The sequence below is a fragment of the Copadichromis virginalis genome, linkage group LG6, assembly GCF_057382275.1.
Source record: "Copadichromis virginalis isolate Kocher_CV1m ecotype Utaka linkage group LG6, C_Virginalis_male_GT1.1, whole genome shotgun sequence".
In the NCBI taxonomy this organism is placed as follows: domain Eukaryota; kingdom Metazoa; phylum Chordata; class Actinopteri; order Cichliformes; family Cichlidae; genus Copadichromis; species Copadichromis virginalis.
The window spans coordinates 5,693,398-5,716,417 of NC_140623.1; the positions used below are offsets into that span (position 1 = coordinate 5,693,398).

The 23,020-nt window shown below is 42.1% G+C and overlaps 1 protein-coding gene across 3 annotated transcripts in view; it reads left to right on the forward strand.

Annotated features, from left to right (window-relative positions):
* LOC146707023 (uncharacterized) overlaps positions 1 to 23,020 on the forward strand; it is a 53,109-nt gene that overhangs the window by 25,270 nt on the left and 4,819 nt on the right. For all 3 annotated transcript variants that reach the window (XM_085458340.1, XM_085458339.1, XM_085458341.1), the window contains exons 2-19: positions 6,117 to 7,806; positions 9,855 to 9,916; positions 10,813 to 10,842; positions 11,443 to 11,633; positions 14,014 to 14,121; positions 15,144 to 15,322; positions 16,685 to 16,900; positions 17,074 to 17,172; positions 17,426 to 17,460; positions 17,898 to 17,944; positions 18,969 to 19,006; positions 19,121 to 19,240; positions 19,973 to 20,104; positions 20,237 to 20,278; positions 21,062 to 21,196; positions 21,522 to 21,686; positions 22,000 to 22,392; positions 22,477 to 22,977. In XM_085458340.1, coding sequence (XP_085314466.1) covers positions 6,117 to 7,806; positions 9,855 to 9,916; positions 10,813 to 10,842; positions 11,443 to 11,633; positions 14,014 to 14,121; positions 15,144 to 15,322; positions 16,685 to 16,900; positions 17,074 to 17,172; positions 17,426 to 17,460; positions 17,898 to 17,944; positions 18,969 to 19,006; positions 19,121 to 19,240; positions 19,973 to 20,104; positions 20,237 to 20,278; positions 21,062 to 21,196; positions 21,522 to 21,686; positions 22,000 to 22,392; positions 22,477 to 22,977 — 4,183 coding nt within the window. The remainder of the gene's footprint in view (positions 1 to 6,116; positions 7,807 to 9,854; positions 9,917 to 10,812; positions 10,843 to 11,442; positions 11,634 to 14,013; positions 14,122 to 15,143; positions 15,323 to 16,684; positions 16,901 to 17,073; positions 17,173 to 17,425; positions 17,461 to 17,897; positions 17,945 to 18,968; positions 19,007 to 19,120; positions 19,241 to 19,972; positions 20,105 to 20,236; positions 20,279 to 21,061; positions 21,197 to 21,521; positions 21,687 to 21,999; positions 22,393 to 22,476; positions 22,978 to 23,020) is intronic.

Sequence of the window (23,020 nt, forward strand, 5' to 3'; positions counted from 1 at the left end):
AATAACTTTTGTTTTCATGGATGCCTGGAAGTTAAACTTTATAGTTACACCTGGTAAAGCAGCAATGCTGATCGTTTTATTAAAGATGACAGAATTTAGACAGTTTTTAACTCTCAGTGATGCTGCAGTGTTGTTTGACCTGAAGTATACGGAGTTTAGGACCCAGATTACTCCCAGATTTAAGAGCATCTTAGTCCGACAAATACGACAATAACAACGGCCGCTTGCATGTTCTGCAAAAAAATGTGCTTTGTTGTGTATCTGACGGACAAACACCAAACCAGTTCCACATCACTGAAGTTGCACCATTTGTACAAACCAATTCTGGTTCATCTGTTTCACTCAACAATCGGCCATGTGCGTATGAAAACAAAGGCACTGCGCATGCGCGTTTTACTCCCATTCTATCGCGATATTTCATTTTCCTATCGTTGCCTAACATTATACCGGTATTACCGTGAACGGTATAATATGGCCCAGCCCTAGTTGATGGATTGAACAGGTGTATTTCATCCTGTGTGAAAAACACTCATCGGCAGACTGGAGTCAAGTAGAACAATACTTTATCAATTGCTACACAAGTTAATGCACAGATATTTCCTGGAGAATGTGATACACAGTTTGTGTTTCACTCATTGGCTTCAGTAAGGTACAACACATCATATCTGTGTTTTTCATGTGAGAAGGGGTCCCCTTCACCAAAGGCGTGAAAACACAAAGGAAAGAGACAGTGCTACCTGTATCTGGATGTCATCCTTTTCCTCCTTAAGTCAGGGCTCTAACACACAAAATGGGCTTAAAAGGCTGATTTATTTACAGTATTGTTGTAGTTACTGTCAGCAGATAATACAGACCCTCCCGTCTCCAGACAGTGGACAACAAGCTGGCTAAACAACAACAGCCGATATTATGTCAGCTAATGTTAGGCTTGAGGGTCCTAAAACCCACATTTTGCTCTGATAAACAGTTTGATTACATTCTCACGTTGAGTTTATTTCCTAAGTGCCCAAGTCCATGATGCCACTAATGCTGGATAACAGCAGCTAATAGTGTGCTTCATGGAGTGTGTAGCACTTTATTGTGTCGGCACTGTTAGACAGACACTGTGTTGGTGTGCTGCTTAACAGTGACTACATGACACAGCAGCTGTATCGGTCACATGATTTCTCTTGCACTGGTGCAGGCTTGATACATATGGTACATATCAACTTTGATTCCATAATTTTATTTTTTAACTTGAGTATCTCAGGGTCGGTCTGATGCTTTTTACATTTTATTTTAAGCAGTCATCAATTCCACGGAAACGCCTTGGATTACTGCACCTCTTCTAGCTTTAGGGCATGTTTCATAAATCTAACGGTAACTTTGTGTGCAAACTAATTTTTTTGTGCAGGGTAAGAATATTTCCATGCAAATATGAGAAAATACAGACCCGTTACAAAAATTAGAGTATCATGGAAACATTCATTTATTTCTGTAATTCCATTCAAAATGTTAAACTTTCATAGATTATAGATTTAGGGCCCACAACTTAAATGATTTTAAGTACTTGGTTGTTTATTGGTACATAATTTGGGCTTCCAGGTCATAAAACCCACGAAAACAGAATTAAAAAAAAATTCCGTTGAGTTTGCTGGCCAGTCAAGCACTGTGATGGCATGGCCATCAAACCAGGTTTTGGTGCTTCTGGTGTTATGGGCCGGGTCCTGCTGGAAGATAAAATCTGCATCTCCATACAGATCCTCAGCAGACGGAATCATGAAGTCATCTAAAACACTCTGGTAGACTGTTGTGGTGACCTTGGATTTAAGAAAGCAGACTTTACCAACACCTGTACCGGACATTACACCCCAAATCAAGACTGACTGTGGATATTTCACACTGGACCTCAAGCAGCTTGGGTTGTAATCCTCACCCGTCTTCCTCCAAACCCTTGGACCTTGATTCCCGAATGAAAAGCACACTTTACCCGAGGAACCCAACAGTTGTAGCCCATCTCCTGCATGCGTCTGAATGTGGTGGTTTTCGAAGCTGTGACTCCAGCCTCGTTCCCCTCTCTCTGGATCTCTGCCAGATTCATGAATCTTCTCTGTTTGAATTAAAACATTCATGCCCTGTAAAATTTGCGTTGATGTCTTCACAGTGTTCTAATTTTTTGAATTCCTGTTTTCGTGGGTTTTATAAGCTGGAAGCCCAAATCATGTACAAATAAACAACAAGTACTTGAAATTGTTTAAGTTGTGGGCCCTGAATCTATAATCTATGAAAGTTTAACATATTGAATGGAATTAGAGAAATAAATCAACTTTTCCATGATACTCTATCTTTTTGGAAAGGGTCTGTATTTGGTCTAATGTCATACTGAAAAATGGAGTCTTGTTCCAGATAGATCTAATGGCACTTTTCTTCTTTCATAATTCCATCAGTTTTGATGAGATCCCCAATACCACTGGCTAAAGGGTTGTAGGCTCCCAATTTTTCTTTTGTTATTTACTTTTTTTGACTATTTCAAAATATGCTGCACATCAGCCGAGATACACCTTGTTGTGTAAAACTTATTTTATGCCTATTAAACTATGTTACATTTAGCATTTTTATAGATTCAATTTGAGAAAATGGAACCAAGTTATGGGTTTTGTGGCAGCGTTCTAGTAAAAAAGTGCAGTAAATTAAAATTAGGTTCTTTGTTGTTTATATGTAGGCACAACACTGGTTTGTTCCACTAGTTAAGAGCCTTTTTTTATATTTGTGTGATTCATGTCAGCATCACGTGGATTAACAAAGAAGATAACATTTCTCTGAAAATAGTCAGGTACAAGAATTGGACTGAAAATAAATGAAAAAGCAGCCAGTGTCCAAAGAAGGACTTTGAAAGACCGACGTCAAGGTAGTCAGTAGGGCTGTTCGATATAACGATATATATCGGATGACGATATAAAAACATCTATCGTTTCATTTTATGCTATCGTTTGCTTCGTGGTGTCACAAAATAAACTGTTTACAGCAATATTTTTTCATGGTTTTGATGGTCACTGCAGTGGCTACATTAATTTCTTAAAGTTCTCTCTTTCTCTTATATTTAATATAACCACATTACGGACGGACAAGCACCTGTTTTTATGCGTTGTCGTTAGCAATAGGGCTGCTCGATTATGGCAAAAATGATAATCACGATTATTTTCACTGAAATTGAGATCACGATTATTTGACGATATTTATTTAACCCTTTAAGACCTACTATAGAACCAAGTCCACCAGAGCTTATATTATTTTTATTTATTTTTTTTACATGCTGTAGTGCCATTTGTGGGAGCATTTCAAGTTGCTATACATCAATACAACTGTTATAGCCCATATTTTAATAATATGTATGCATTAAGTCCATAGTAATTACATAAATTGCAAAAAAGTGCAATAAACTACAAAAAAAATTGAAAATCGCTTTTGTTTTGTTTACATATATTTCTACTTGGAGAAGTTTAAGAGGTTTATCCCTCAAAACTTTAAATACAATAAAGTTGCAAAAAATAGTTTCCCACCACAGGAAATTTATTTTGAGTGTCTTCATAGTTTTATTTTGGAGATACAGCAATTTTTATATATACTGCAGGAAAAACAAAAAACAATCCTATGATGCAAATTTGCAAAGAAAACAGCATGTGCATCATTTCACTGTGGGAAGTGTTACGAACAGCTGATAGGAACGGCAAAGCATGTTTCTGGAATATTATGTTTTTGTTCCTGCAAGCGCTTTTTATGCAGTTTTTGCAAAGCTATATGTGGAACGAAACCGTGACCGAGGACAAGCTGATGGCATCAGATGTAAGTACAACTCCTCCGGTTTCATATGCAAAACAAATTATTGCGCTAGCTTACACGGTTCAGGTTCTACAGGGATTTAAAAATAGTTACGCAAAACGGAGCGTGCTGCTCTGACCGGCTTTAAAGGGTTAACAATGACTTTAAAAAAATAATATAAAATAGTGTGCAACACCACTGAAGTTTTTTTTTTTTTTAAACTCTTTTCAACCAACGGCAGTCACTCTCCAAATAACTTCTGCTTAGCTTTCCGAGCTTCCCTCGGGTCCTCTTAATCAGCGGTCTCCAACCTTTTTTGCGCCACGGACGGTTTATGCCCGACAATATTTTCACGGACCGGCCTTTAAGGTGTCGCGGATAAATGAGGGAGGGGCTAATAATCGGCTCAGTCATTTTTAATGATCGTTGAAAGCCCAGATCGTAATCGTGATTAAAATTCGATTAATTGAGCAGCCCTAGTTATTAACAACGGCGGTAACACCATCGCGTGTTCGCTTGTTTATGTTCCACATAAACTTTCACAATAAAACTCAAGATCCTGTTGAGACTTTTCAAAATAAGTCTGCATCCATGCTGTGTCATGTTTTGTGTCAGGGTGTCAGTGATGTTGCAAATGTGTCCAATCCAGCAGTAAGCTTTACTGTCACTTGATATCGGTGTATCCATTTTGTTTTGTTTGTTTGTTTTGACAACTCAAGTCTCTGTTAGAGATGGAAAAATGTTGCGTTTGAAGAGCCTAGATTAGGGCTGTTCGATATAACGATATATATCGGATGACGATATAAAAATGTCTATCGTTCCATTTTACGCTGTTGTTTGTTTCGTGGTGTCGCAAAATAAACTGTCTATCTTAATTTCTTCAAGTTCTCTCTTTCTCTTATATTTAATATAACCACACTACAGACGGACAAGCACCTGTTTTTATGCGTTGTCGTTAGCAACAACGATGGTAAAACCATCGCGTGTCCGCTTGTTTATGTTCCACATAAACCTTTCACAATAAAGCTCAAGATCCTGTTGAGACTTTTCAAAATAAACTGAATCAAGTGAAAAAGTATGCAGAGTGTTTATGGATGAGAAGCAAAAAAGAGCCGTCAGGTGCTAAAAAATAAACCTTAGACTCAAACGTTAGATCAGGCTTTTCCCTGCAGCACGTCGTGTAATAAATACTCACAAAGAAAACGGCGGCCGTTACATTGTACGTCTAAAAATGTATCGTTTCATGCATCGGTTAAAACACTCGACTCCAGCTACACGACGCCCAGCTGGAAATACTTCAGCTACCCAAGATTCACAGGATTTACGGAAAATGTTAAATGTTTGTGATTTATATCGTTATCGGGACGATAGATGTCTTATATCGGGATAAGAGATTTTGGTCATATCGCACAGCCCTAGCCTAGATTACCTTTTAGTTTAAAAACTGCATTGCTTTTAAATAACAAATGCTCTCTCTGTCCCTCTCTCACACACACAATTTGGTTAAAGGTTCTTAAGATTCATTCAAAAACATTGACCTCAGACGCAGAAAATTTGGTCATGCTATTTACTATAAGGATCATTAAAGAACGCAATGCTTACTCATGCTGTTTAAAAATCCATTCAACCCGACTAGTCCATCTTGTTAAAGGAAGCATATTTAGTTTATTAGCTTTAATATATCGTGTTTGGATTTCTATAGTGCTTTTTCTAATCATACAGACTAATCAAAATGCTATACAAGTACGTTGTTGTTTCTGCTTGATCATGTTGACTCTTTCAGCAAATGGTAAGTGTTAATCCTAATTTCTAAATATTAGAATGGTGGGAGGTAAAACTGCATTATGCACTTGTAGGGTGATTTTGTTCTGTACATTTTACCCAGGAGATGACTGTCATTATAGCCACATTGCATTGTGTTTAATATATATATATAGGAGGGTAATGATTGGTGCTTTGGATGAAATGTTCAGGTTTTTACCTGTCAGGTTAGATTAACATGTGTAGTGTTTAATTTGGTTGTTTCGTTAGTATTTGCTGTTTGGGGCCATCATTCTCACTGTTAGTTGTTTGTGCATAATGTTGCTTTGCTTTTCCATGACAAAGGAAAAGCAGGATGGGCGACACGCTCCACTACTAGACTTAAAGCTGACCAAATTTCTTAAAGTTTTCAAGAAGGCACCGCAAACACAGCGAGGACTGGTAAACTTTTTCAAGTGCCTGGAAGATAAAACAGAGACTTTATTTAAAAGCTGCTGTTGAAATGAAAAATGAACTCTCGTTTATTTGTAATAGTATATTTCTGCTTTTCACCTCAGCCTCGCTGTCCGTACAGACAGTAATTCACATCTTACTCCTGTCCTTAATTTGGAGCCCAGTGCAACATTCAACATCGCCGACACTACCAGAGGGACCCATTTCATATTTGGGCCTACGGCTGGTCTTGCTGGAGTGATAGCTCTCCGATTGGCGCAGGTTGAGACCGAGGCACAGATTGCTCTTCGGCAGCTTGCTGCTTTAGCCACCATCACTTTCGGCAGCCAGTGTCACAGCAACTGGTTTACAGCAGCGCTACCTCCTCACCTGGCCCTCCTGACTCTTTTCAATCGACCTCAGGCTGTGGGGTACACAAGCTATAAAACCTACAGAAACACACGGCCTTGTCTGTCTGCTGCCATGTATCACCAACACCCACAGGGCTCACAGCCATTTTCTAATGGGGGCAGACCACCACCTCGTCAGCCACCTCCGAATCAACATCAGACTCGCTCTAATATGCAGGTGATGGGTTTCCAGTTTCCTCGTCCGACCCAACTACCTGATGAGCTTGAGTCTGCACTGGCAATCCGGGGTGCCAGGGACATGGACCACCGCCAGATTGATCACATGACCCAACCAGATCCACACCAGAACCAAGGTTCTGGGACCAGTCAGCATGGAAACTTTGGCTCTAACCCAGTATCCCTCCCCACTGACAGTCAGTCTGAACACCACCAGAGAGTAGATTGGTCAAGCTACCAACCTCCAGCTAAACTGTTTGCTGCTCCTCCACCTTCTTCAAGTCATCAGTCACAACAAGGGGCCCAACAGCCTCAGAACACCCAAGCAGGACCAAGACTCTCAATTTGGACTCCATCTGTATGTGAATCTCTTTCGAACCAAGTTCGGCATGTCCATGGTGCCAGTGGGGAGGGTCCGAGTTTATACACACCAGAGAGCGCAGGAAGTATCTTGGCTAGCTTTGGACTTTCAAATGAGGACTTGGAAGTCCTGAGTCACTACCCTGATGATCAGTTAACCCCAGACACCTTGCCGTTCATACTCCGTGATATCCAAATCAACAAGTCAGGGAAACAGAAGACTTCGGCTTCCACTAGCTCATCCTCATTTTCACACAGCGCCCATGACATGCCATTGCCTCCTTCCCACTCGTCTGCATTGGCATGTTCTCATTCTCCAGAAGTGCCCAGCCTCCTTACTGTTACACAGACAGCTGGTAAAGTCATTGACTATGGGCATGCCAGTCGCACCAAGGACGAAAGCACTAACATGGGGAACTTCAAAAGAGAACTACTGTCTAGTGAACGGACAGTTAAAATGTTCCCAGCCTTGTCCTCTTCATCAGCTACAAAAGTAGATAAAAGTGAAAGACGGCAGGTTCATTTGGAACACACTGAACCAAGCAAGCATGGAGACAGTGACTATCGCAGGACGAGCAGCCTCCAGCGCGAGAGCAGTCATTCACCAGGGAAAGAACTTTCTCTATCTCCTAGATCCCGTGATCTAGACAGAGACTACAGGCGTGATGGAACCAAACAAAGACTGCCATCCGAAACGAGGAGTGACGTTTCTTCGAAAAGGTCCCTGTCCTCTTCGTGTGGGTCAAAACCACACAGCAGCGGCAAGAAGTTACCTACACCCACCATGATAAGTGATTTCTCAGCTGTGTCTCCAAAGGTGTATCCCCATACCTGCTCCCTATGCCACATAGTGTGTGACCAGGAAAAGGTGAGTGCCCTCGTGAATGCCCATTTAACAATGTCCAACAGTTTTCCTAAAAGAGTACCTCTGAGTAATAAATTGTAGTCCGCAATCTTCACCAGACAATTGTCGAGATGTTGTCTTTTATATATTTTTGCATGGATGATGTTTCCTATACACAAAAAAGGCAGAAATCATCAATAATTAAGCCAGATATTTGTACTTCTGACAGCTACACGTGGCCGTCACTGTCTTGGATATAAGCTGTTGTCACAGCTGAAGTTCCCTTAAGTGTTGCTAACATACCCTACCACAGGGATAAAAAGAGAACTGTGGAGGTACAAGCATCAGTAGGTAGGACTTAACAAGCTTTAAATAAAATTCATTGGGACTTCATGTGTTTCCCCACTTTAAAGAAAGCAATCCCACACTTTCAAATTACTCCGTTATATTTAATTACTCTTAAATATCAATGGAGTGCAGTAAATGGTTATTTGAAAACATAATTTCCTTCCTTAGGGATGATTAAAGTATTCTAAATGTTGCCACATCCTGTGAACTTTGACTAAGATGCCTCTCACTGACCAACTTTTAGTCAACTATTTGGGGACAGGTAAAAAAAAAACATTGGTGATGGCAAAGCCTCATGGAGAATCCATGATGCTAAATCACAATAGTAATTAAATCGAGGTTTGTTTGTTTTTTTTGTTTTTTGCTTGTTTGGTTCTTTGACTGTTTGGGAAATCAACTTGCTAAGATGGCAACAACTTAAAGACCTATTTTTCTTTACTTCCTTTTGTCTCGTAATGATTTCATTGATACTTTAGAACAACCATTAGAGGTGGGGGTTGATGTGTAGTCATCCGACAGCATCTGCGTATCCTCGCCCAAATTAGGAGGTGCTTCCACAAACAGAAGAGTCAGACGTTTGGTTTTTCCTCTTCAGAAACCTCAGGGTCTTGTCACTACCAGGTTTTCTTCAAGAGAAGAGGCAACTGTCTGGTGAAGTTAAATGATTTGAAAGCGTTGCCACTATGGCAGGAGAAATCGGCTGTTTCTTAACTGTGAAACATGTTACTCCGCAAACTTATCAAAAGGTTAAACCTGGAACTGCTTTTTCAAAAAGTACTCTCCCGATTAGCTGTTTTATATAAAACTCCATCGAGTTATTGCTTAAACAGGATACTACTTCTTGGTTTTTTAATAGCTGTAGTAATAAGCGTGTGTACTGAATAAATCCTTTTAAAAAGTTGTTAAAACTCAGGAAAATCAAGGATAATGAAATAATTCTTAAAATTACTACTGTTAAATAAACTCTTTTACTCAGTGCTTTAGTTTTTGGTTTTGTGGTGGGTATCCCTGTAGATTGTGTTTTCATTGAGACATCAAAGTTTGAAAATTGTTTGTACTCTGTCTTTCAAGCACCTCGAGGCAACTGTTGACATGATTTGGCGCTATATAAATAAAGTTGAATTGTCTGTAATCACCTATGTTTAGGCTTATAATTAATATAACTTTAAGAACCTGTATAGTTGCGAGACACAAAAACATTTCCCATATTTGACAGTTGGTTTAGCTTTTCTTAAAAAAAACACACAAAAAGACAGAATAAGTAAGGTGGAGACCATCTAATCACTTGGCATAATGACCTTTTTAAATGGTTGAATATATTCATTTTCATACATCCCAGGATCTAACAGGGATTCCACAGCATAGGAAAGTGATTGGTACATAAATAATGCTGTTCAGACCAATCCAGTGTCCGAAAAAGACATTGGATTGGTCTGAACAGCATTTGCCTTTTTCTCTGGCAGCGAGGAAACTTCTGTTAGTTTGAAGATGAGTAACTACACTTCAGATGATGGAAATAGAAGAGTGCAACCAGATAAACAAATGATGTCACTTCTGCCAGCATCTGTAACATGATGTGAGCAGAAAGACCAAATCACAGACACGGGCCTTTGCACACCATGCTGCCAGCTGACACAAAGATCCATTACGCAGAATTTACATTAAATTTCTTTGACTTTCTGTCTTTGATGAAGATTTGATGATTTTTTTTTTTTCTTTTCCAGGACTGGGTTAAACATGTTAACACTGTCAACCACACAGCTGCCTGCAGAGATCTGCGCAACAAGTGAGGAATCTTTAATGTGTTCCTGAAACCTTCTACCTGCAGTGTAGCAGGATAAACAGTGATGACTGGCTCTCTGTTGTGCTTTTTTAGGTGTCAGAAAGTAAGAAATGCATGCAAAGTTACACACATATTGTTTGTGAATTACTTTGTGACAGATGAATACCGGGGCAATAAGTTAAATGCTCTGTCATGTAAGCTCTATTGGTGCTGGTGGTCAGGACAAAAAGAGCTGATACTATTAGAAAGGAAAGGCCAACAATCAGACGCTCCCCTATGACAGAGCATGTGGCAACAGCGGGAAGGAAAACTCCCTTTTAACAGGAAGTAACCTCTGACGGAACTAGGCTCCGGGAGGGGCGGGGCCATGTGCAGCGATCAGTTGGGGTGAGCACCAGTAGTGACCTTTCAGGGGAGAATACAGTTAGAGAGGGGAAGGGATGAGGCCAACAATGATTCAGCTGTCAAAATAATAATAATGATAATAATGGAGTGGATTTATATAGCACTTTTCAAGGCACCCAAAGCGCTTCACAATGCCACTATTCATTCACTCTCACATTCACACACTGGTGGAGGCAGCTACAGTTGTAGCCACAGCTGCCCTGGGGCAGACTGACAGAAGCGAGGCTGCCATATCACACCATCGGCCCCTCTGGCCAACACCAGTAGGCAAGTAGGGTAAATTGTCTTGCCCAAGGACACAATGACCAGGACAGAGAGGCCAGGGATCGAACCGGCGACCTTCCGGTTACAGATGCGATTCCCAACCCCCTGAGCCACGATCAGGACAATGACCTTTTAAACAAGGTCATATACCAAGGGAAAAGACCTAGAGTCTTGTATTTGATAGGTTCCTGACTCTCTTGATAATCTCATCTTCTTGTTTTTCTCTAAAGGTACCCTGGCTGGAAACCAAATCTGCCAAGGTCAGTCAGACCTGTCCTCTAATGGTTCTGTTTTTAGCTGCACAACCGGTGGAAGTCACTTTAATCAGATGGCTTGAAAAGGTTTCACATAACTTGCTAGTGTTTAAAAAAGGAGAAATTACTTAGAAATCGTGTTGCTTATACATTTGAAGGTGGTTCTGAATTGTCTTGTTCCATAAATGAGTCCATATGTGATGGATGAGTAAAAGTAATCTTCACTACAGTTTGCTTCCTTGCATAGAATGTGCTTTATTGGTATTAACAGCTTTATCAAATTGTTATTGTTCAGTATGGGCACTTGAACACTCTGTAGGGTTAACTATACACAACAGTGGAACCAGTTATAAAAAATCACATGTCTGTGCAGTATTGGCTGCTGTTAACAAATTGAGGACAAATAGAAAGAAACAGCAAACAGAATTTCATGAAGCTCCTCCTGCATCGCTCTCCTGATCCAGATATGTGTCCCATCATAGAGCCAAAGCCCCCTGCAGTCAGAAACAGGAGCCTGACCTTTGATTGGGTCTCTCCATAGTGTGAGACCTGGCTAAAACGAAGGGTCATTACAACTTAATGTCTTTTTTTTCTTTCTGTTTCTAGTCGGAGTGGACGATATGGCAGCCGTGCTCTGTGGGATCCCAAGGATGGCTCTCCATCCCGTTCCATGTCTCACTCCCTGTCTCGTTCTCCAAGTCCTCCTTCAAAAAAACGTCGGGTGGACAGCCACCCATTCAGGCCACAGAGGAGGCGTAATTCCCCTCAGCGTTACCCACAGCAGACGCATGACACAGGTACATCTCATGCCAGAAGGGAACATGATGTACACAGTTCACAATGTGTAACCACGCTGCACTCCTCTGAAATATAATTTTGTGCCATTTCAATTCAGTTTTTGTTATATACAGTGTTGGGACTAACGCGTTATTAAGTAACGCGTTACAGTAACTACGTTATTATTGTGGTAACGAGCACGGTAACTAGTTATTATGCCAAAATCAGGAACGCGTTACTCGTTACTGGGATTTAGATAGGCTCGTTACTCGTTACTTCGAGTGGTGGCTATCACGGAGCTTCCACAGATTCAGTAACGTTAGCAAGTGGTGGAGGCCAGCAGGTGGATGAAGGAAAGGGGACCCGAGGCGGCCGCCGGTCCAAGTGTGAACTGAACCTCAGGTAAGAAGTTATGACCTGCAGTCTCTCTGGGTCAGATATGAACCAAGTTTAGGTGGAGTTTATTTTCGTTATTCTGACTTTTTCCGTACTGCGTGCTAGCTAGCATGACGGAGTTTCTATACAGCTGGGTGGTGCTATGAAGTTAATGATGTTTAACTTTATTTTGTTCATAAGTTATTAGAGTTGCCAACCGTCCCGTCTGGTATTCAGAGAAAATATTACGCGTTTCTTATTGAGGTGAAAAGGAACAGTTTGTCCCGTAATTCAGCTGCAATGAAAAAGACACAAAGCTGGAGTTACTCTGTGTCTTTGCTGCACAGCTGCCTCTTCTTTCATTCTCCCCCCTCCCTCTCCTGTTTCTACTTCAATCATGAAACTGATCAATGATCAGCTGATCGTCTCTCTTGTTTGTTTATCGCCCACTTTGTGCCAGAAACAGGAAACCAGCAGATGTCGCGCTAAACAACAGCAGCACGTTTAAGCTTGATCAGCTGTTGTTAGAATTTATTTAATATTAATTTCTAGTATCAGCTGATGTTTGCTGGAGCCACAGCTGTAAAAGCTGCTGGTCATGATGGTTTGGTTATGTGGTGAGAGGGAAACATGAAGATGAAACCAGGAGATGTCCTTACTGAACCATCAGAGCTGTGATGGAGAAACAGGTTTACCTTTTAGGTGACATGAATGAGTTGAAGGGAAGTTATGAGCTGTTTCTGAGAGACAAATAACACCAGGATCCTTTTCTAAGCAGCTGACAGCTGGTGACTGTGCAGGGGCGGGTCTAGCAAAGTGTTGCCAGGGGGCAGGTAGGGCATTAACAGGGAGAGGGGGGCACAAAGAAATACTTTCTTATTCTCATTTAAAATGTCTCGCTTTTAAAAAATAATTATCTGAATCTTACAACAAACGATTGATAGATTGATGCATATATACCATCAGAACAGTGAACATCACTGTCACAACAGTGTTTATTTTCATTCAAAGGCTTTATGATTTTTCCTATAATGGCGGCCGGTCTCTAGTCAAAATGTCCGGGCCAATTTTCTGTCCCAGTCCAGCCCTGTATGCAGCTCATCTGCAGTCTGGTGTTACCTACATCTTCCTATTCAGAAGGCAGAATTTCCGAGTTCTGAGTACAATCGAAAGCACCACGACTGCAGTTTTTGTGTTGGATGTAAAAGGTGCACATGACTCTGTGACGTAGGCTAGAATCATGGCAGCAGTCAATGACGGTCCAGGCGTGGGATTTCTCTCGTGGAAATATGCACATTATCTTTTTCTTTCTATTGGTAGGTGGCACAGTGCACTGTGGCAAGTAAACAAGCTAGAAGACTGGCAACGTTATGGAAGCAACACATTAACAAGAGAATTCTGAGTAAAACCAAAGTTACTTTCCCTAGTAACTAGTTACTTTGAAAGTAACGAGTAACTTGAAGTAACTGAGTTACTTTTGAGAGAAGTAACTAGTAATGTAACTAAGTTACTATTTTAAAGTAACTTACCCAACACTGGTTATATAGCCCAAAATCACAACAGCAGTCACCTTTTAACAGCTCCCAAACTGAGTTCAGCTGTTCACTAATCAGTTTTTAGGTTTGGTTTTAAAGATGACTTTTGTTGCATTGAGCCGTAGTTTAAATGCATAGGCTCTAATTATATTGTATGGAGGCTTGGGGTGTTTATTTCCCACTAACAGGCAGCTTTTTATTTATCATGAGACCACTGAAGCACGGCCAAATGAAGAGAGGTGTAGTCTGTCTTAATTAGTGGATATATTTGGACTTGTTAGCCGCATAGTTAAACAAGTCAAATCTTTAATCACTTTTTAACTTTCTGGTAACAGTTAACAGGACCAGTAGCCTAATGAAATCCATTTACATAGATCAGATATGATGCAACCTGTGGCTTTTAAATAAGGTGTGCACTATGCTTTTGTTATGTATGAGGTGCTGTGCTGGAAAACCACTGACTTCACTCATCTTCATTTTTTGCATTTAGAACACAGGGATCGGTTGAAGTACCGCCACACTGGCTCACGCAGTCCTTCTAATATGAACCGAACATTCAGACAGTACTGGAGCGCCAGGAGGGACAGGGTTTCAACAGGTTAGTACCCCTGTTTTTTTTAAAAAGATAACAATGTTAGCCTTTTCTGCAGCTATGGGTCATATATGGTATCACTCTTGGCTGGAAGCAGTGCTTAAACAATGGAAAAAACACAAACTTTGTCCAAAAACCTCTCATGTTTAACTGTTTTCCACTTTTTCTTTGGTCATTTTAGCCTTTTTGGCCAGGGTGAAGGGAGTATCTGCCATCAAACAAGAGGACAGCCACATGTAGCTATGATGATGTTTGCTAGTTCACCTTACATGCATTAATGTAATAACGTGGTTAGCCTACTCAACGTAAATTATACACGTGCAACATTAAGCTACTCACGCAGAGAAGAACGGCTGCTGCTGCATCATCATCCTCATCATTTCTGCTACACTGGCAGGGCTAGGGGCCAGGACTCTCCTCTTCGTGTTTTTGGAGATGTTGCTAACTCCGGGTCGATAACAGGCACCACACCCGCAGTAGATGTGCACGGTGTGAGGTCTCGCAGCAAGCTATCAAATACGGAGCATTTCTCGGCTTTTAAAAAAACGCTATGCATCACCAGGTGTTTCATCAGATTCGAGGTGTTACCTCCTTTGACAGTATCACAGTATCAGCTTAAAGCACTTGTTGCTGCTGAGTTTGCATCTTTTGCTGTGAAGTACAGCCAGACTTTGACCGCTTCGCCTTGGTCATTTTTAATCTGTAGCTCTGCTCTAAAAGAACGTACGTACCTGGACCTGCCTACTACGCTTGCAAAGGTAAAATGATTGGCTGGAATCCAAAGTGTGTGACATCTCAGGAAAATAAAGCACCGAAATGTGCATCTCTAATATATACACTGGTGTAACTGTGTGTGTTTGCACATGAGAAACATCCTGGTTTGGTTCTGGTGTCCGTCCCACGTTTTCTACATTTACAGATCCTGACAGAACAGTTTGATATTATTATACATGCACTAGCTTGTAGTAATGAAACAAATACACGGTACAACATGCTGTCCTTTTGTTTTCCCGGCATATCCGTTTCAGCGAGTTTCTCTCGCGTTGCTGTGAAGCGTCCACGCGGTGACTCAACCAAGCACTACACTGACACTAGCCGAGATCGAGCCTCACGCTTGGGGGGTCACGGCTCCAAGCATGGGTCATCACAGCCCTCCACCAAAGGCCTTAAGGCTCTGAGCAAGCATGGACCTAAGACGGCTAAGATAGTAAGTGACAAAACTAACATCACCTTTAATATAGTTTATTTTAGTCTTGACAAAAGCCACAGTTCAGACACACCTCAGTCCACATTTTCAGTTTTAACTTGGTAACACTTGTTGGGTAAATGTTTAACTGATAAAAAGCAGAACAGATGGAGATGTTCTAGAAAACATTTAGATCATGTAATCCTTACGCTTACACTGCATCTCTGTAGCGTAATGTAGTGTCAGGCATGCGGTGCTGCCTACCCGGTTGTTCAGTCTGACGTTACTAGCCGTGTCTGGGTCTAAACTCCGCTGCAGGTCCATATATCAAACGATCACTATGGCATTACTGAGAGTTGAAAAACTGTCTAAAGTCTTTCATCTTTAATAAAATGATCAGCGTTCTGCTCTACCAGGTGTAACAATTGAGTTTAACATCCAGGCATCCATGAAAACGGAATTTATGACATTTAACGGAGTTAGAAGTTAGCAGGGAGTTAGCTCGCTAGCTTCTATCTAAATACAATATAGCATGTCCTGACTGCGGGGTTTTGGAAACAAATTAAAACGTACAGCTCTGTTATCACTTCCAGCATAAATGAAGACAGAAAACTAAACAGCAGTGACGTTTGTAGGGTTACTGAAGTTTGGCTAGCTGGTATATAATGATGTGCTACGTGACCGCTAGCGACACAGCTATGTTAGCATAATATAAACAAGCTAACTTTTTTCCACTCGATAAAAGTTAACGTGAGTGTTCTCGGTGGTCAGGAACAAATGTAATCGCATGGCAGGATGCTGTAAAAGGACCAAACTTCAGCCAGGAGAACAACTGAGATAATCCATCCACAATACGAGGTTAGTCATTCATATACTGCTGCATGGGCTGGGCTGTAGTTACATCCTAAGGTTTTAAAAACTGAGCTTAAATAAATGATTAGTGGTAATAAAAGCCGAGGGAGGTCAACAGTGATCACTGACTGTTTTAGGAGCTTTTTGAGATTAAATAGAAGAAAATACAAAACATTAAATATGTTAACAACACAAATGCCATATTAAACGCAGACTACTTTAGGCCCGGAAGTAGGATTCGTCGCGTCATCACTGAACAACCGGACAGTGGCAGCCGCTGGAAGAGCAAGGACTGGATTATTTAATTTGAGACAACACAATAAAAAAAGTTACCTTGGCAAAAAAGGTAACTAAGGCAGTAAAGGTGTGCTACAGGTTTCCCTCCTCACCTGTGTAATTTCATCCAGATCTTGTTCAACTGGCAACTATATTTCCAACTTAAACCTGTGTTCTTTAACCCATATTGACTGTCATGCTCATGTTTATCACAAACTGAGGTTAAACATGTGCTGTTGCTTTCTCTTTGGCAAGTCTGCCAAGCCTCCACCGGCCAAGAAGAAGAAGAAAACTGTGACTCCAGCCTCACAGGACTCTCAGTCTGTTGCCAATCGTCTGGTGTATCTGACGGGCATCCCAGAGGACGCCTCTGAACAGGAGGTCACCGATTTGGTCGGGGCCTTTGGAAAGATCAATAATGTCATCCTCATGCCGTGTTCAGAGGAGAGCGAGAAGGGCCAAGGACAGAAGGTGCGGTTGAAGTGTCAGATGTGGGTCAGTGGGCGGGGTGTTTCTGATAAGTAAAAATAAAAAGTGCAGTTGGTTTTTGTGTCATCTATCCTTTCTGTAAATGTGGTAATCTGTTAGTTTGCTGCATGTGTTCCTTCTTTCTGGCTCGTCTAATCTCTTTGCTGGTGTTTCAGGCCTCTGTATGTATGGTGAAGGCTGAAGACGCCCAGGCTCTGGCCACCTCCACAAACCTCTCCATCAGAGAGCAGCACATCACAGCTTCAGTAGCTAAGGTGTGAGAAATGTTTTTCCTGTTTTGAATCATGTCCGTGTAATAATCCAGACAATGCCGGCTTTCTGGCCTTGAGATGGTTCCAGAGCAAGATGATAATCTAGAACTTTCCTCAGTGAGGCTTAAAGCTGGAAAACAAGTGTTGTGACAGCTACAGAAGGTGTTCTGTGCCTCCCTCCTGTAGCCTGCTGATGCAAAGATGAAGAAGTGTTAATACACACCTGTTTTTCACTGCTCCGCCCTCTTTCTTACAGAAACCTGAAGGAGAACAGTCTGCTGATGCTAACAGGTTTGTCACAGTTATTGGCTCAACACTAGAACTACCAAACTTCATGTAATGTGTTTCTGTTTGCAGTCAGCTGTAGGCCCGGTGTTAGAATGTAGCCAGTCAGCTGTTCAGTCTGTCTCATCTTTATAACGAATGCCACACGTTGTCCAAAACTTCAGTGTTCTTCCTCTGTAATAATGACATTATTTAAATCTCTTATTTATTGAACCCTTTATTAGTTTCTTCTAATCTCTATTTTAACTTTATGAGAGGTAAAAAAAAAACCCTCCAAACATGTACCTAAATACTTGTTTTGTCTTAATTAAAATGTAAAGAAGAATATGATTAAAAAATGAAAAACGTGACTGGACAGGGTCAGAATGACCCCTCCTGATGGTTCTTTTGAAATCCTGTTTTTCTTTAATCTTCATATCATTGGTCGCTGCTTTCATTCACAGCAAACCGTCCGTAGAACAGAACAAAGATGCAGCTGGAACGGACACAGGTAGGAAACATCTGCAGTACCGCCAAAGACATGAGTCATGGTTTACTTAACTACCAGCTACTGCCATAAATGTTAGTTTGTGTTTTTAAAAATTCAATTCAGTTTATTTACATTTTTATTTATACAGACCCAAATCACAGCAGGCACTTTATATTGTAAGGTAGGCCCTACAAATCATGTGACCCCCTATGAACAAGCACTTTGGCGACAGTGGGAAGGAAAAACTCCCTTTTAACAGGAAGAAACCTCCAGCTGAACCAGGCTCAGGGAGGGGCGGGGCCATCTGCTGTGATTGGTTAGGGTGAGAGAAGGAAGACAGGATAAAGACATGCTGTGGAAGAGAGACAGAGGTTAATAACAGATATGATTCAATGCAGAGAGGTCTGTTAACACATAGTGAGTGAGAAAGGTGACTGGAAAGGAAAAACTCAATGCATCATGGGAATCCCCGGCAGCCTACGTCTATTGCAGCATAACTAAGGGAGGATTCAGGGTCACCTGGTCCAGCCCTAACTATATGCTTTAGAAAAAAGGAAAGTTTTAAGCCTAATCTTAAAAGTAGAGATAGTGTCTGTCTCCTGAATCCAAACTGGAGGAGAGAGACCTAATATTTAATAATCCACATTTCACTGTTTTACTCTTTGGTTCAGATGTGGATACTGTGTTGTTCTTTCTTAGGAGAGAAGCTGCAGAGAGGCGTGTAAGACTGCAACTCTGCTTCCTGGTCCCAACTCTGGTCATATTTTGGGGGGTTTAATAAATTCGTCCATATTTCTAGAAATGAGAGCTGCTCCATCCACATTGTTTTGGCAAACTTTTAATGTAGTCATAGTAACAGAAGATAAGACTCAGTCATCACTACATGATCCAAATACCTCACTTCAACAAAATCCAAACATCATGACTTCCACTGTCTGTCTTAGATGAATTAAACACCCAGCTGATGTGCAGATGTGTATTTCATGGCTGCTGCCTTTGTATCTGGAAGCTCTGTTTAACTCATGTTGTCGCCCTCTCACCTCAGCTGCAGAAGGCAACACTGACCAGAAGACATCTAGTGAGGTACATAATCTGTATACTGAAGCTTAGTTAGTGTAACATATTCCACTATGTCTGTCTGGGAAAAGTAGTAACGAGAAAGACATCGGTTAATACAAACAAGCCTGTCTCATACAGAAAGGCAGGCTGCTGATCACAGGACTTCCTGAGAGCGGCTGGTCAGAATGTGACATCATTAACTTGATCCAGCCCTTTGGGACTCCCTCTGACATCATCCTGGCAACACAAATGGGAAAGGTTAGTAATTAAACTTTGTTGTTTCTAATAGATGAGGAAGTGCTTTGACACAGCTGCACAGCGACGTGAGACAGACATCCTCACCTGAAAAGTCTCAGGTTAAGAGAAGTGTCGTCTCTCCCATCAGTTTGCTTTAGATAGTACATCTGTGCATATGACTGATGACGTCGAGGATGTCACGTTTCATCACCAAGCAGCAACTCACAAGTTTGTTTTATGCAGCTAGCAGCAGTGAGTCATGTGACCTGCTCTTATTAGTGACCATGCATGCACAGATTTCAACCAACTGAAAGCAGAGCTGACAGTTTCAGGTTCTTTTTTTACCTTTGTTGACTAAACCAACTCTTCCAGGCTAATGTTACACATACATGGGTTTGGCTTCTGTAGGTTAACTCTTAGACTAGCCTCAACTGTCTCTGTGGTTAGTTTCTCAATAAATGTCATAAATACAAAATGATATTTCTGCCTGGCTGCGGATCAGCTCGCACTAGGATGGTTAAAGCCAGTACCTGGAACTGGATCAGTGGGATTTCCCCCTTCGTCTTTTTGCATTAGTAAACACATTTCGTAAGAGTGTGTTTTCACTTTTAATAGTGTCCATAAGCAATATGTCTGCAGACTGTTTCCTGTATAGATTCCTTTTATATTGTTCAGTGTCCTTGTTCAGAAATGTTGAAAGTGGAAAATGATGATGCTGTTTGTGTAACAAATGACTTTCCTTTGGTGTGTTAGGCACTTGTGTCAGTGCCAGACATGGACGTTGTTCAGGAGATGGTAAAGGTCCACACGTTTGTGCCTGCCAAGGTGAAAGACTGTGAGGTTAAATTGACCCCCCTGAAACAACACATCAGCTTCAACACACCGGTACGACTGTGCTGTGGATTGTCTTTACTCCTCTGTTACTTCTAGTTTTCTGTGTCATGCATCTTAAGTTTGAAAGAAGTGATCTGGTTTCCTTAAACAACGATTGATTTAAACACAACACTCTTCACGCAGGTGGCGCTCTACAATCTTCTGATGGGACCAGTGGATCCATTAGTGAGTACATCTTCATGTCCTTCATTCCAACATTATGAGGTCTTTTGAGTTTTCCCCCTGAGTCATGAAAGGCTGGTGGTGGTTTGTAAATCAGATAGCTCGAGAGTGAAGTGACGTAGGAGTTTAAATTAATACCAGAAGTGTGTCTACAAAAATCACAGTGACCTCCAGAGCAAAGGTCAGGCTTCCCGAAAGTCACCTGTTAACACCAGAGCTCTGTGTACTGTAAAAAGGACCATTTTGAATCTCAGTGACCTTGACTTCAAGGTCAGAGCAGGGGCGCATCTAGAGACCAAATCAGAGCCATTTATTTTACACTCATATGCAGGTGTTAGCTCTGTAATGTGCATTCAGTGTGGTTCAAATGCAGTAAGTACACACGTTCATATACATATAGTCTATAGCTTCATTTTCTGTAGCCCATATCTTTGGTGCCTATGTGGTATATTTAAGGTTTGTTGTAGCCATGCTAAAAGTGTTACTGTCGGCTTGCTTTAATAAACTGCACTGTCTGCACTGGAGTAGCTGTAGGGGGGGCACCCCTGTAGATCCCCGCTGAGTGACAGGTCATGTTTCTGAACATTGTGTGAATGCAGGAAGTTGAGAAAAAGGCGAAGGTGGATTTTGAAATTTTGAACACATTTTTTTCCATGTTCCATATATTTATTCATTATTTACTCGACCTAAATAAAATCTAATGACAAAAATACAGTTGAAGGAAATGAAGCAACAACCATATCCGGTGCTAGTTTGCAAGTCATTAAATGTTGCTGTGTGTTACAGAGTCGAGCTCCAGTCGCCTGGAACAGCCTGCTGGTTATTGGGAATGTTCCCGACACACCAAGCGGGTCCTCTGAAGTCGAGAAATTGGTGCGACGCTTTGGAACAGTCATCAAGACCCTCGTGCTCAGCAGCATGGTGAGAGCTATGCGTCTGTGCAGCTGTGCACCACTTTGTTCTCCAGGACTCGCACTCAGCTGCTCGGCTTTAAAAACCTGCGAGTCCATTCACCTCGAGGAATGTTGTAAAGACTGACATAGGACTCAACTTTATAGCATTAAACAGGTGTTTGCCCGTGTGTTGCAGACATACACTTTATGGATGCAGTTTGCTAACAAGCTTGTTTGTCTTTGTGGTTGAGAGTAAGCATTTAAAATGCAGTGGGTGACGTCCACATGAACCCCTCACAGTCCCGACAAATAAATCTCATGTGCTTAACGTCACGTTTTCTTTTCCTGCTCAGGTGATTTGTGAGATGGCCACTGCAGCCATGGCCCTGTCCGTGTACAAGCGCTTTCAGGCGTTTCCGTGTATAATCCAGAACAACCCGCTGTTCTTCTCCCGCAAGCCTGACCCCAAAGCCAGCACGCAGACCAAAGCCATCACTGCCCCTCACGATTCACCTGAGGTCACTACCACTGATATTTGGTTATAGTTAAGAGGGTCCATGTACATTTACTCATTTCTGGAGATTCAGCTTTTCTTAAATGCTTGTGTGTGTGTGTGCGTGCGTGTGCGTGTGTGTGTGCGTGTGTGTGTGCGTGTGTGTGTGCGTGTGTGTGTGCGTGCGTGTGCGTGTGTGCGTGCGTGTGCGTGTGTGTGTGCGTGTGTGCGTGCGTGTGTGTGTGTGCGTGCGTGTGTGTGTGCGTGTGTGCGCGTGTGTGTGTGCGTGTGTGTGCGTGCGTGTGCGTGTGTGTGTGTGTGCGTGCGCGCATCTGCAGGATACACCTGCGAATGGCCAAGCAAAGCAGACGTCTGCAGACAGAGAGGAAGCAGCACACCAAGACAGTTCAGAGTCTCCCGAGGAGAGGATTGAAAAACACTGTGATGGAGATGCTAATAAGATGACGGGCAGGGAGGAAACAGTTGAAGAGGTTTTAGAAGCGTGCAAAGACGGTAACGTGGAAAAAGACGAGCTCACGGTTTGTGACTCTGCACCGGAGAATCAATTAGAAGCAGACACAACGGGAACGTCAGGCATTGACATCAAGACGACAGAGGAGAGTAAAGTCAGTGCATCTGAAGCAGAACGTGAACAAACTCCTGCAGAAGAGTCACAGCCACCTCGCCTGGATGGCAAAGCAGATTCTGAGGAAGCAGCCGAGCTGCCCAAGGTGTGTACGCACAAAACGTGTGATTACATGCATACAAAATGATCTTTGACAATTAAAACAGTGTTTCTGCTGTAACGTCACCAGGTAACTCAAGCCATGGTTAATGCGCTGCTTGTGGAGTGCAGAACAGGACCCACCGGCCACTCCAGCAGCAGAGCAGCACCCCCCAGTGGAGAAAAGGGGGAAAACCAGACAGAGACTAAGCTGGGCCAAAAAACAACAGAGACTAAAGAGATGACCAAAAAACAGATGGGTGTGGAAGGTGAGGTGAAAAGGCAGGAGAAGGAGAAAAAGGACGCAAGAAAGGAGAAGGAGGTGAGGGAGAGAATGAAGAGGCAGCGGGAGAGGGACAGAAGGGGCTGGGAGAAGGAGGAGAGAGCTAAGAGGGAGTGGACTGAAAAATCCAGGAGGGAGAGGAGGGAGGAGGAACGAAGGGAGTGGGAGAGGAAGGAAAGGGAAAGAAGGGAGAGGAAGAGGGCCCACGGCAACGGTTTATCGGGGTCGAGGTTGTCCTCCAGGTCGGAGGGATCCAGGCAAAGCTACGGGAGGGATGAGCGCCACAGTATGGAGGCTGAAACCAAAGCGGTGAGGAGACGCAAAGGCTGAAGTTTAAAGCGTGTGGAGGGCA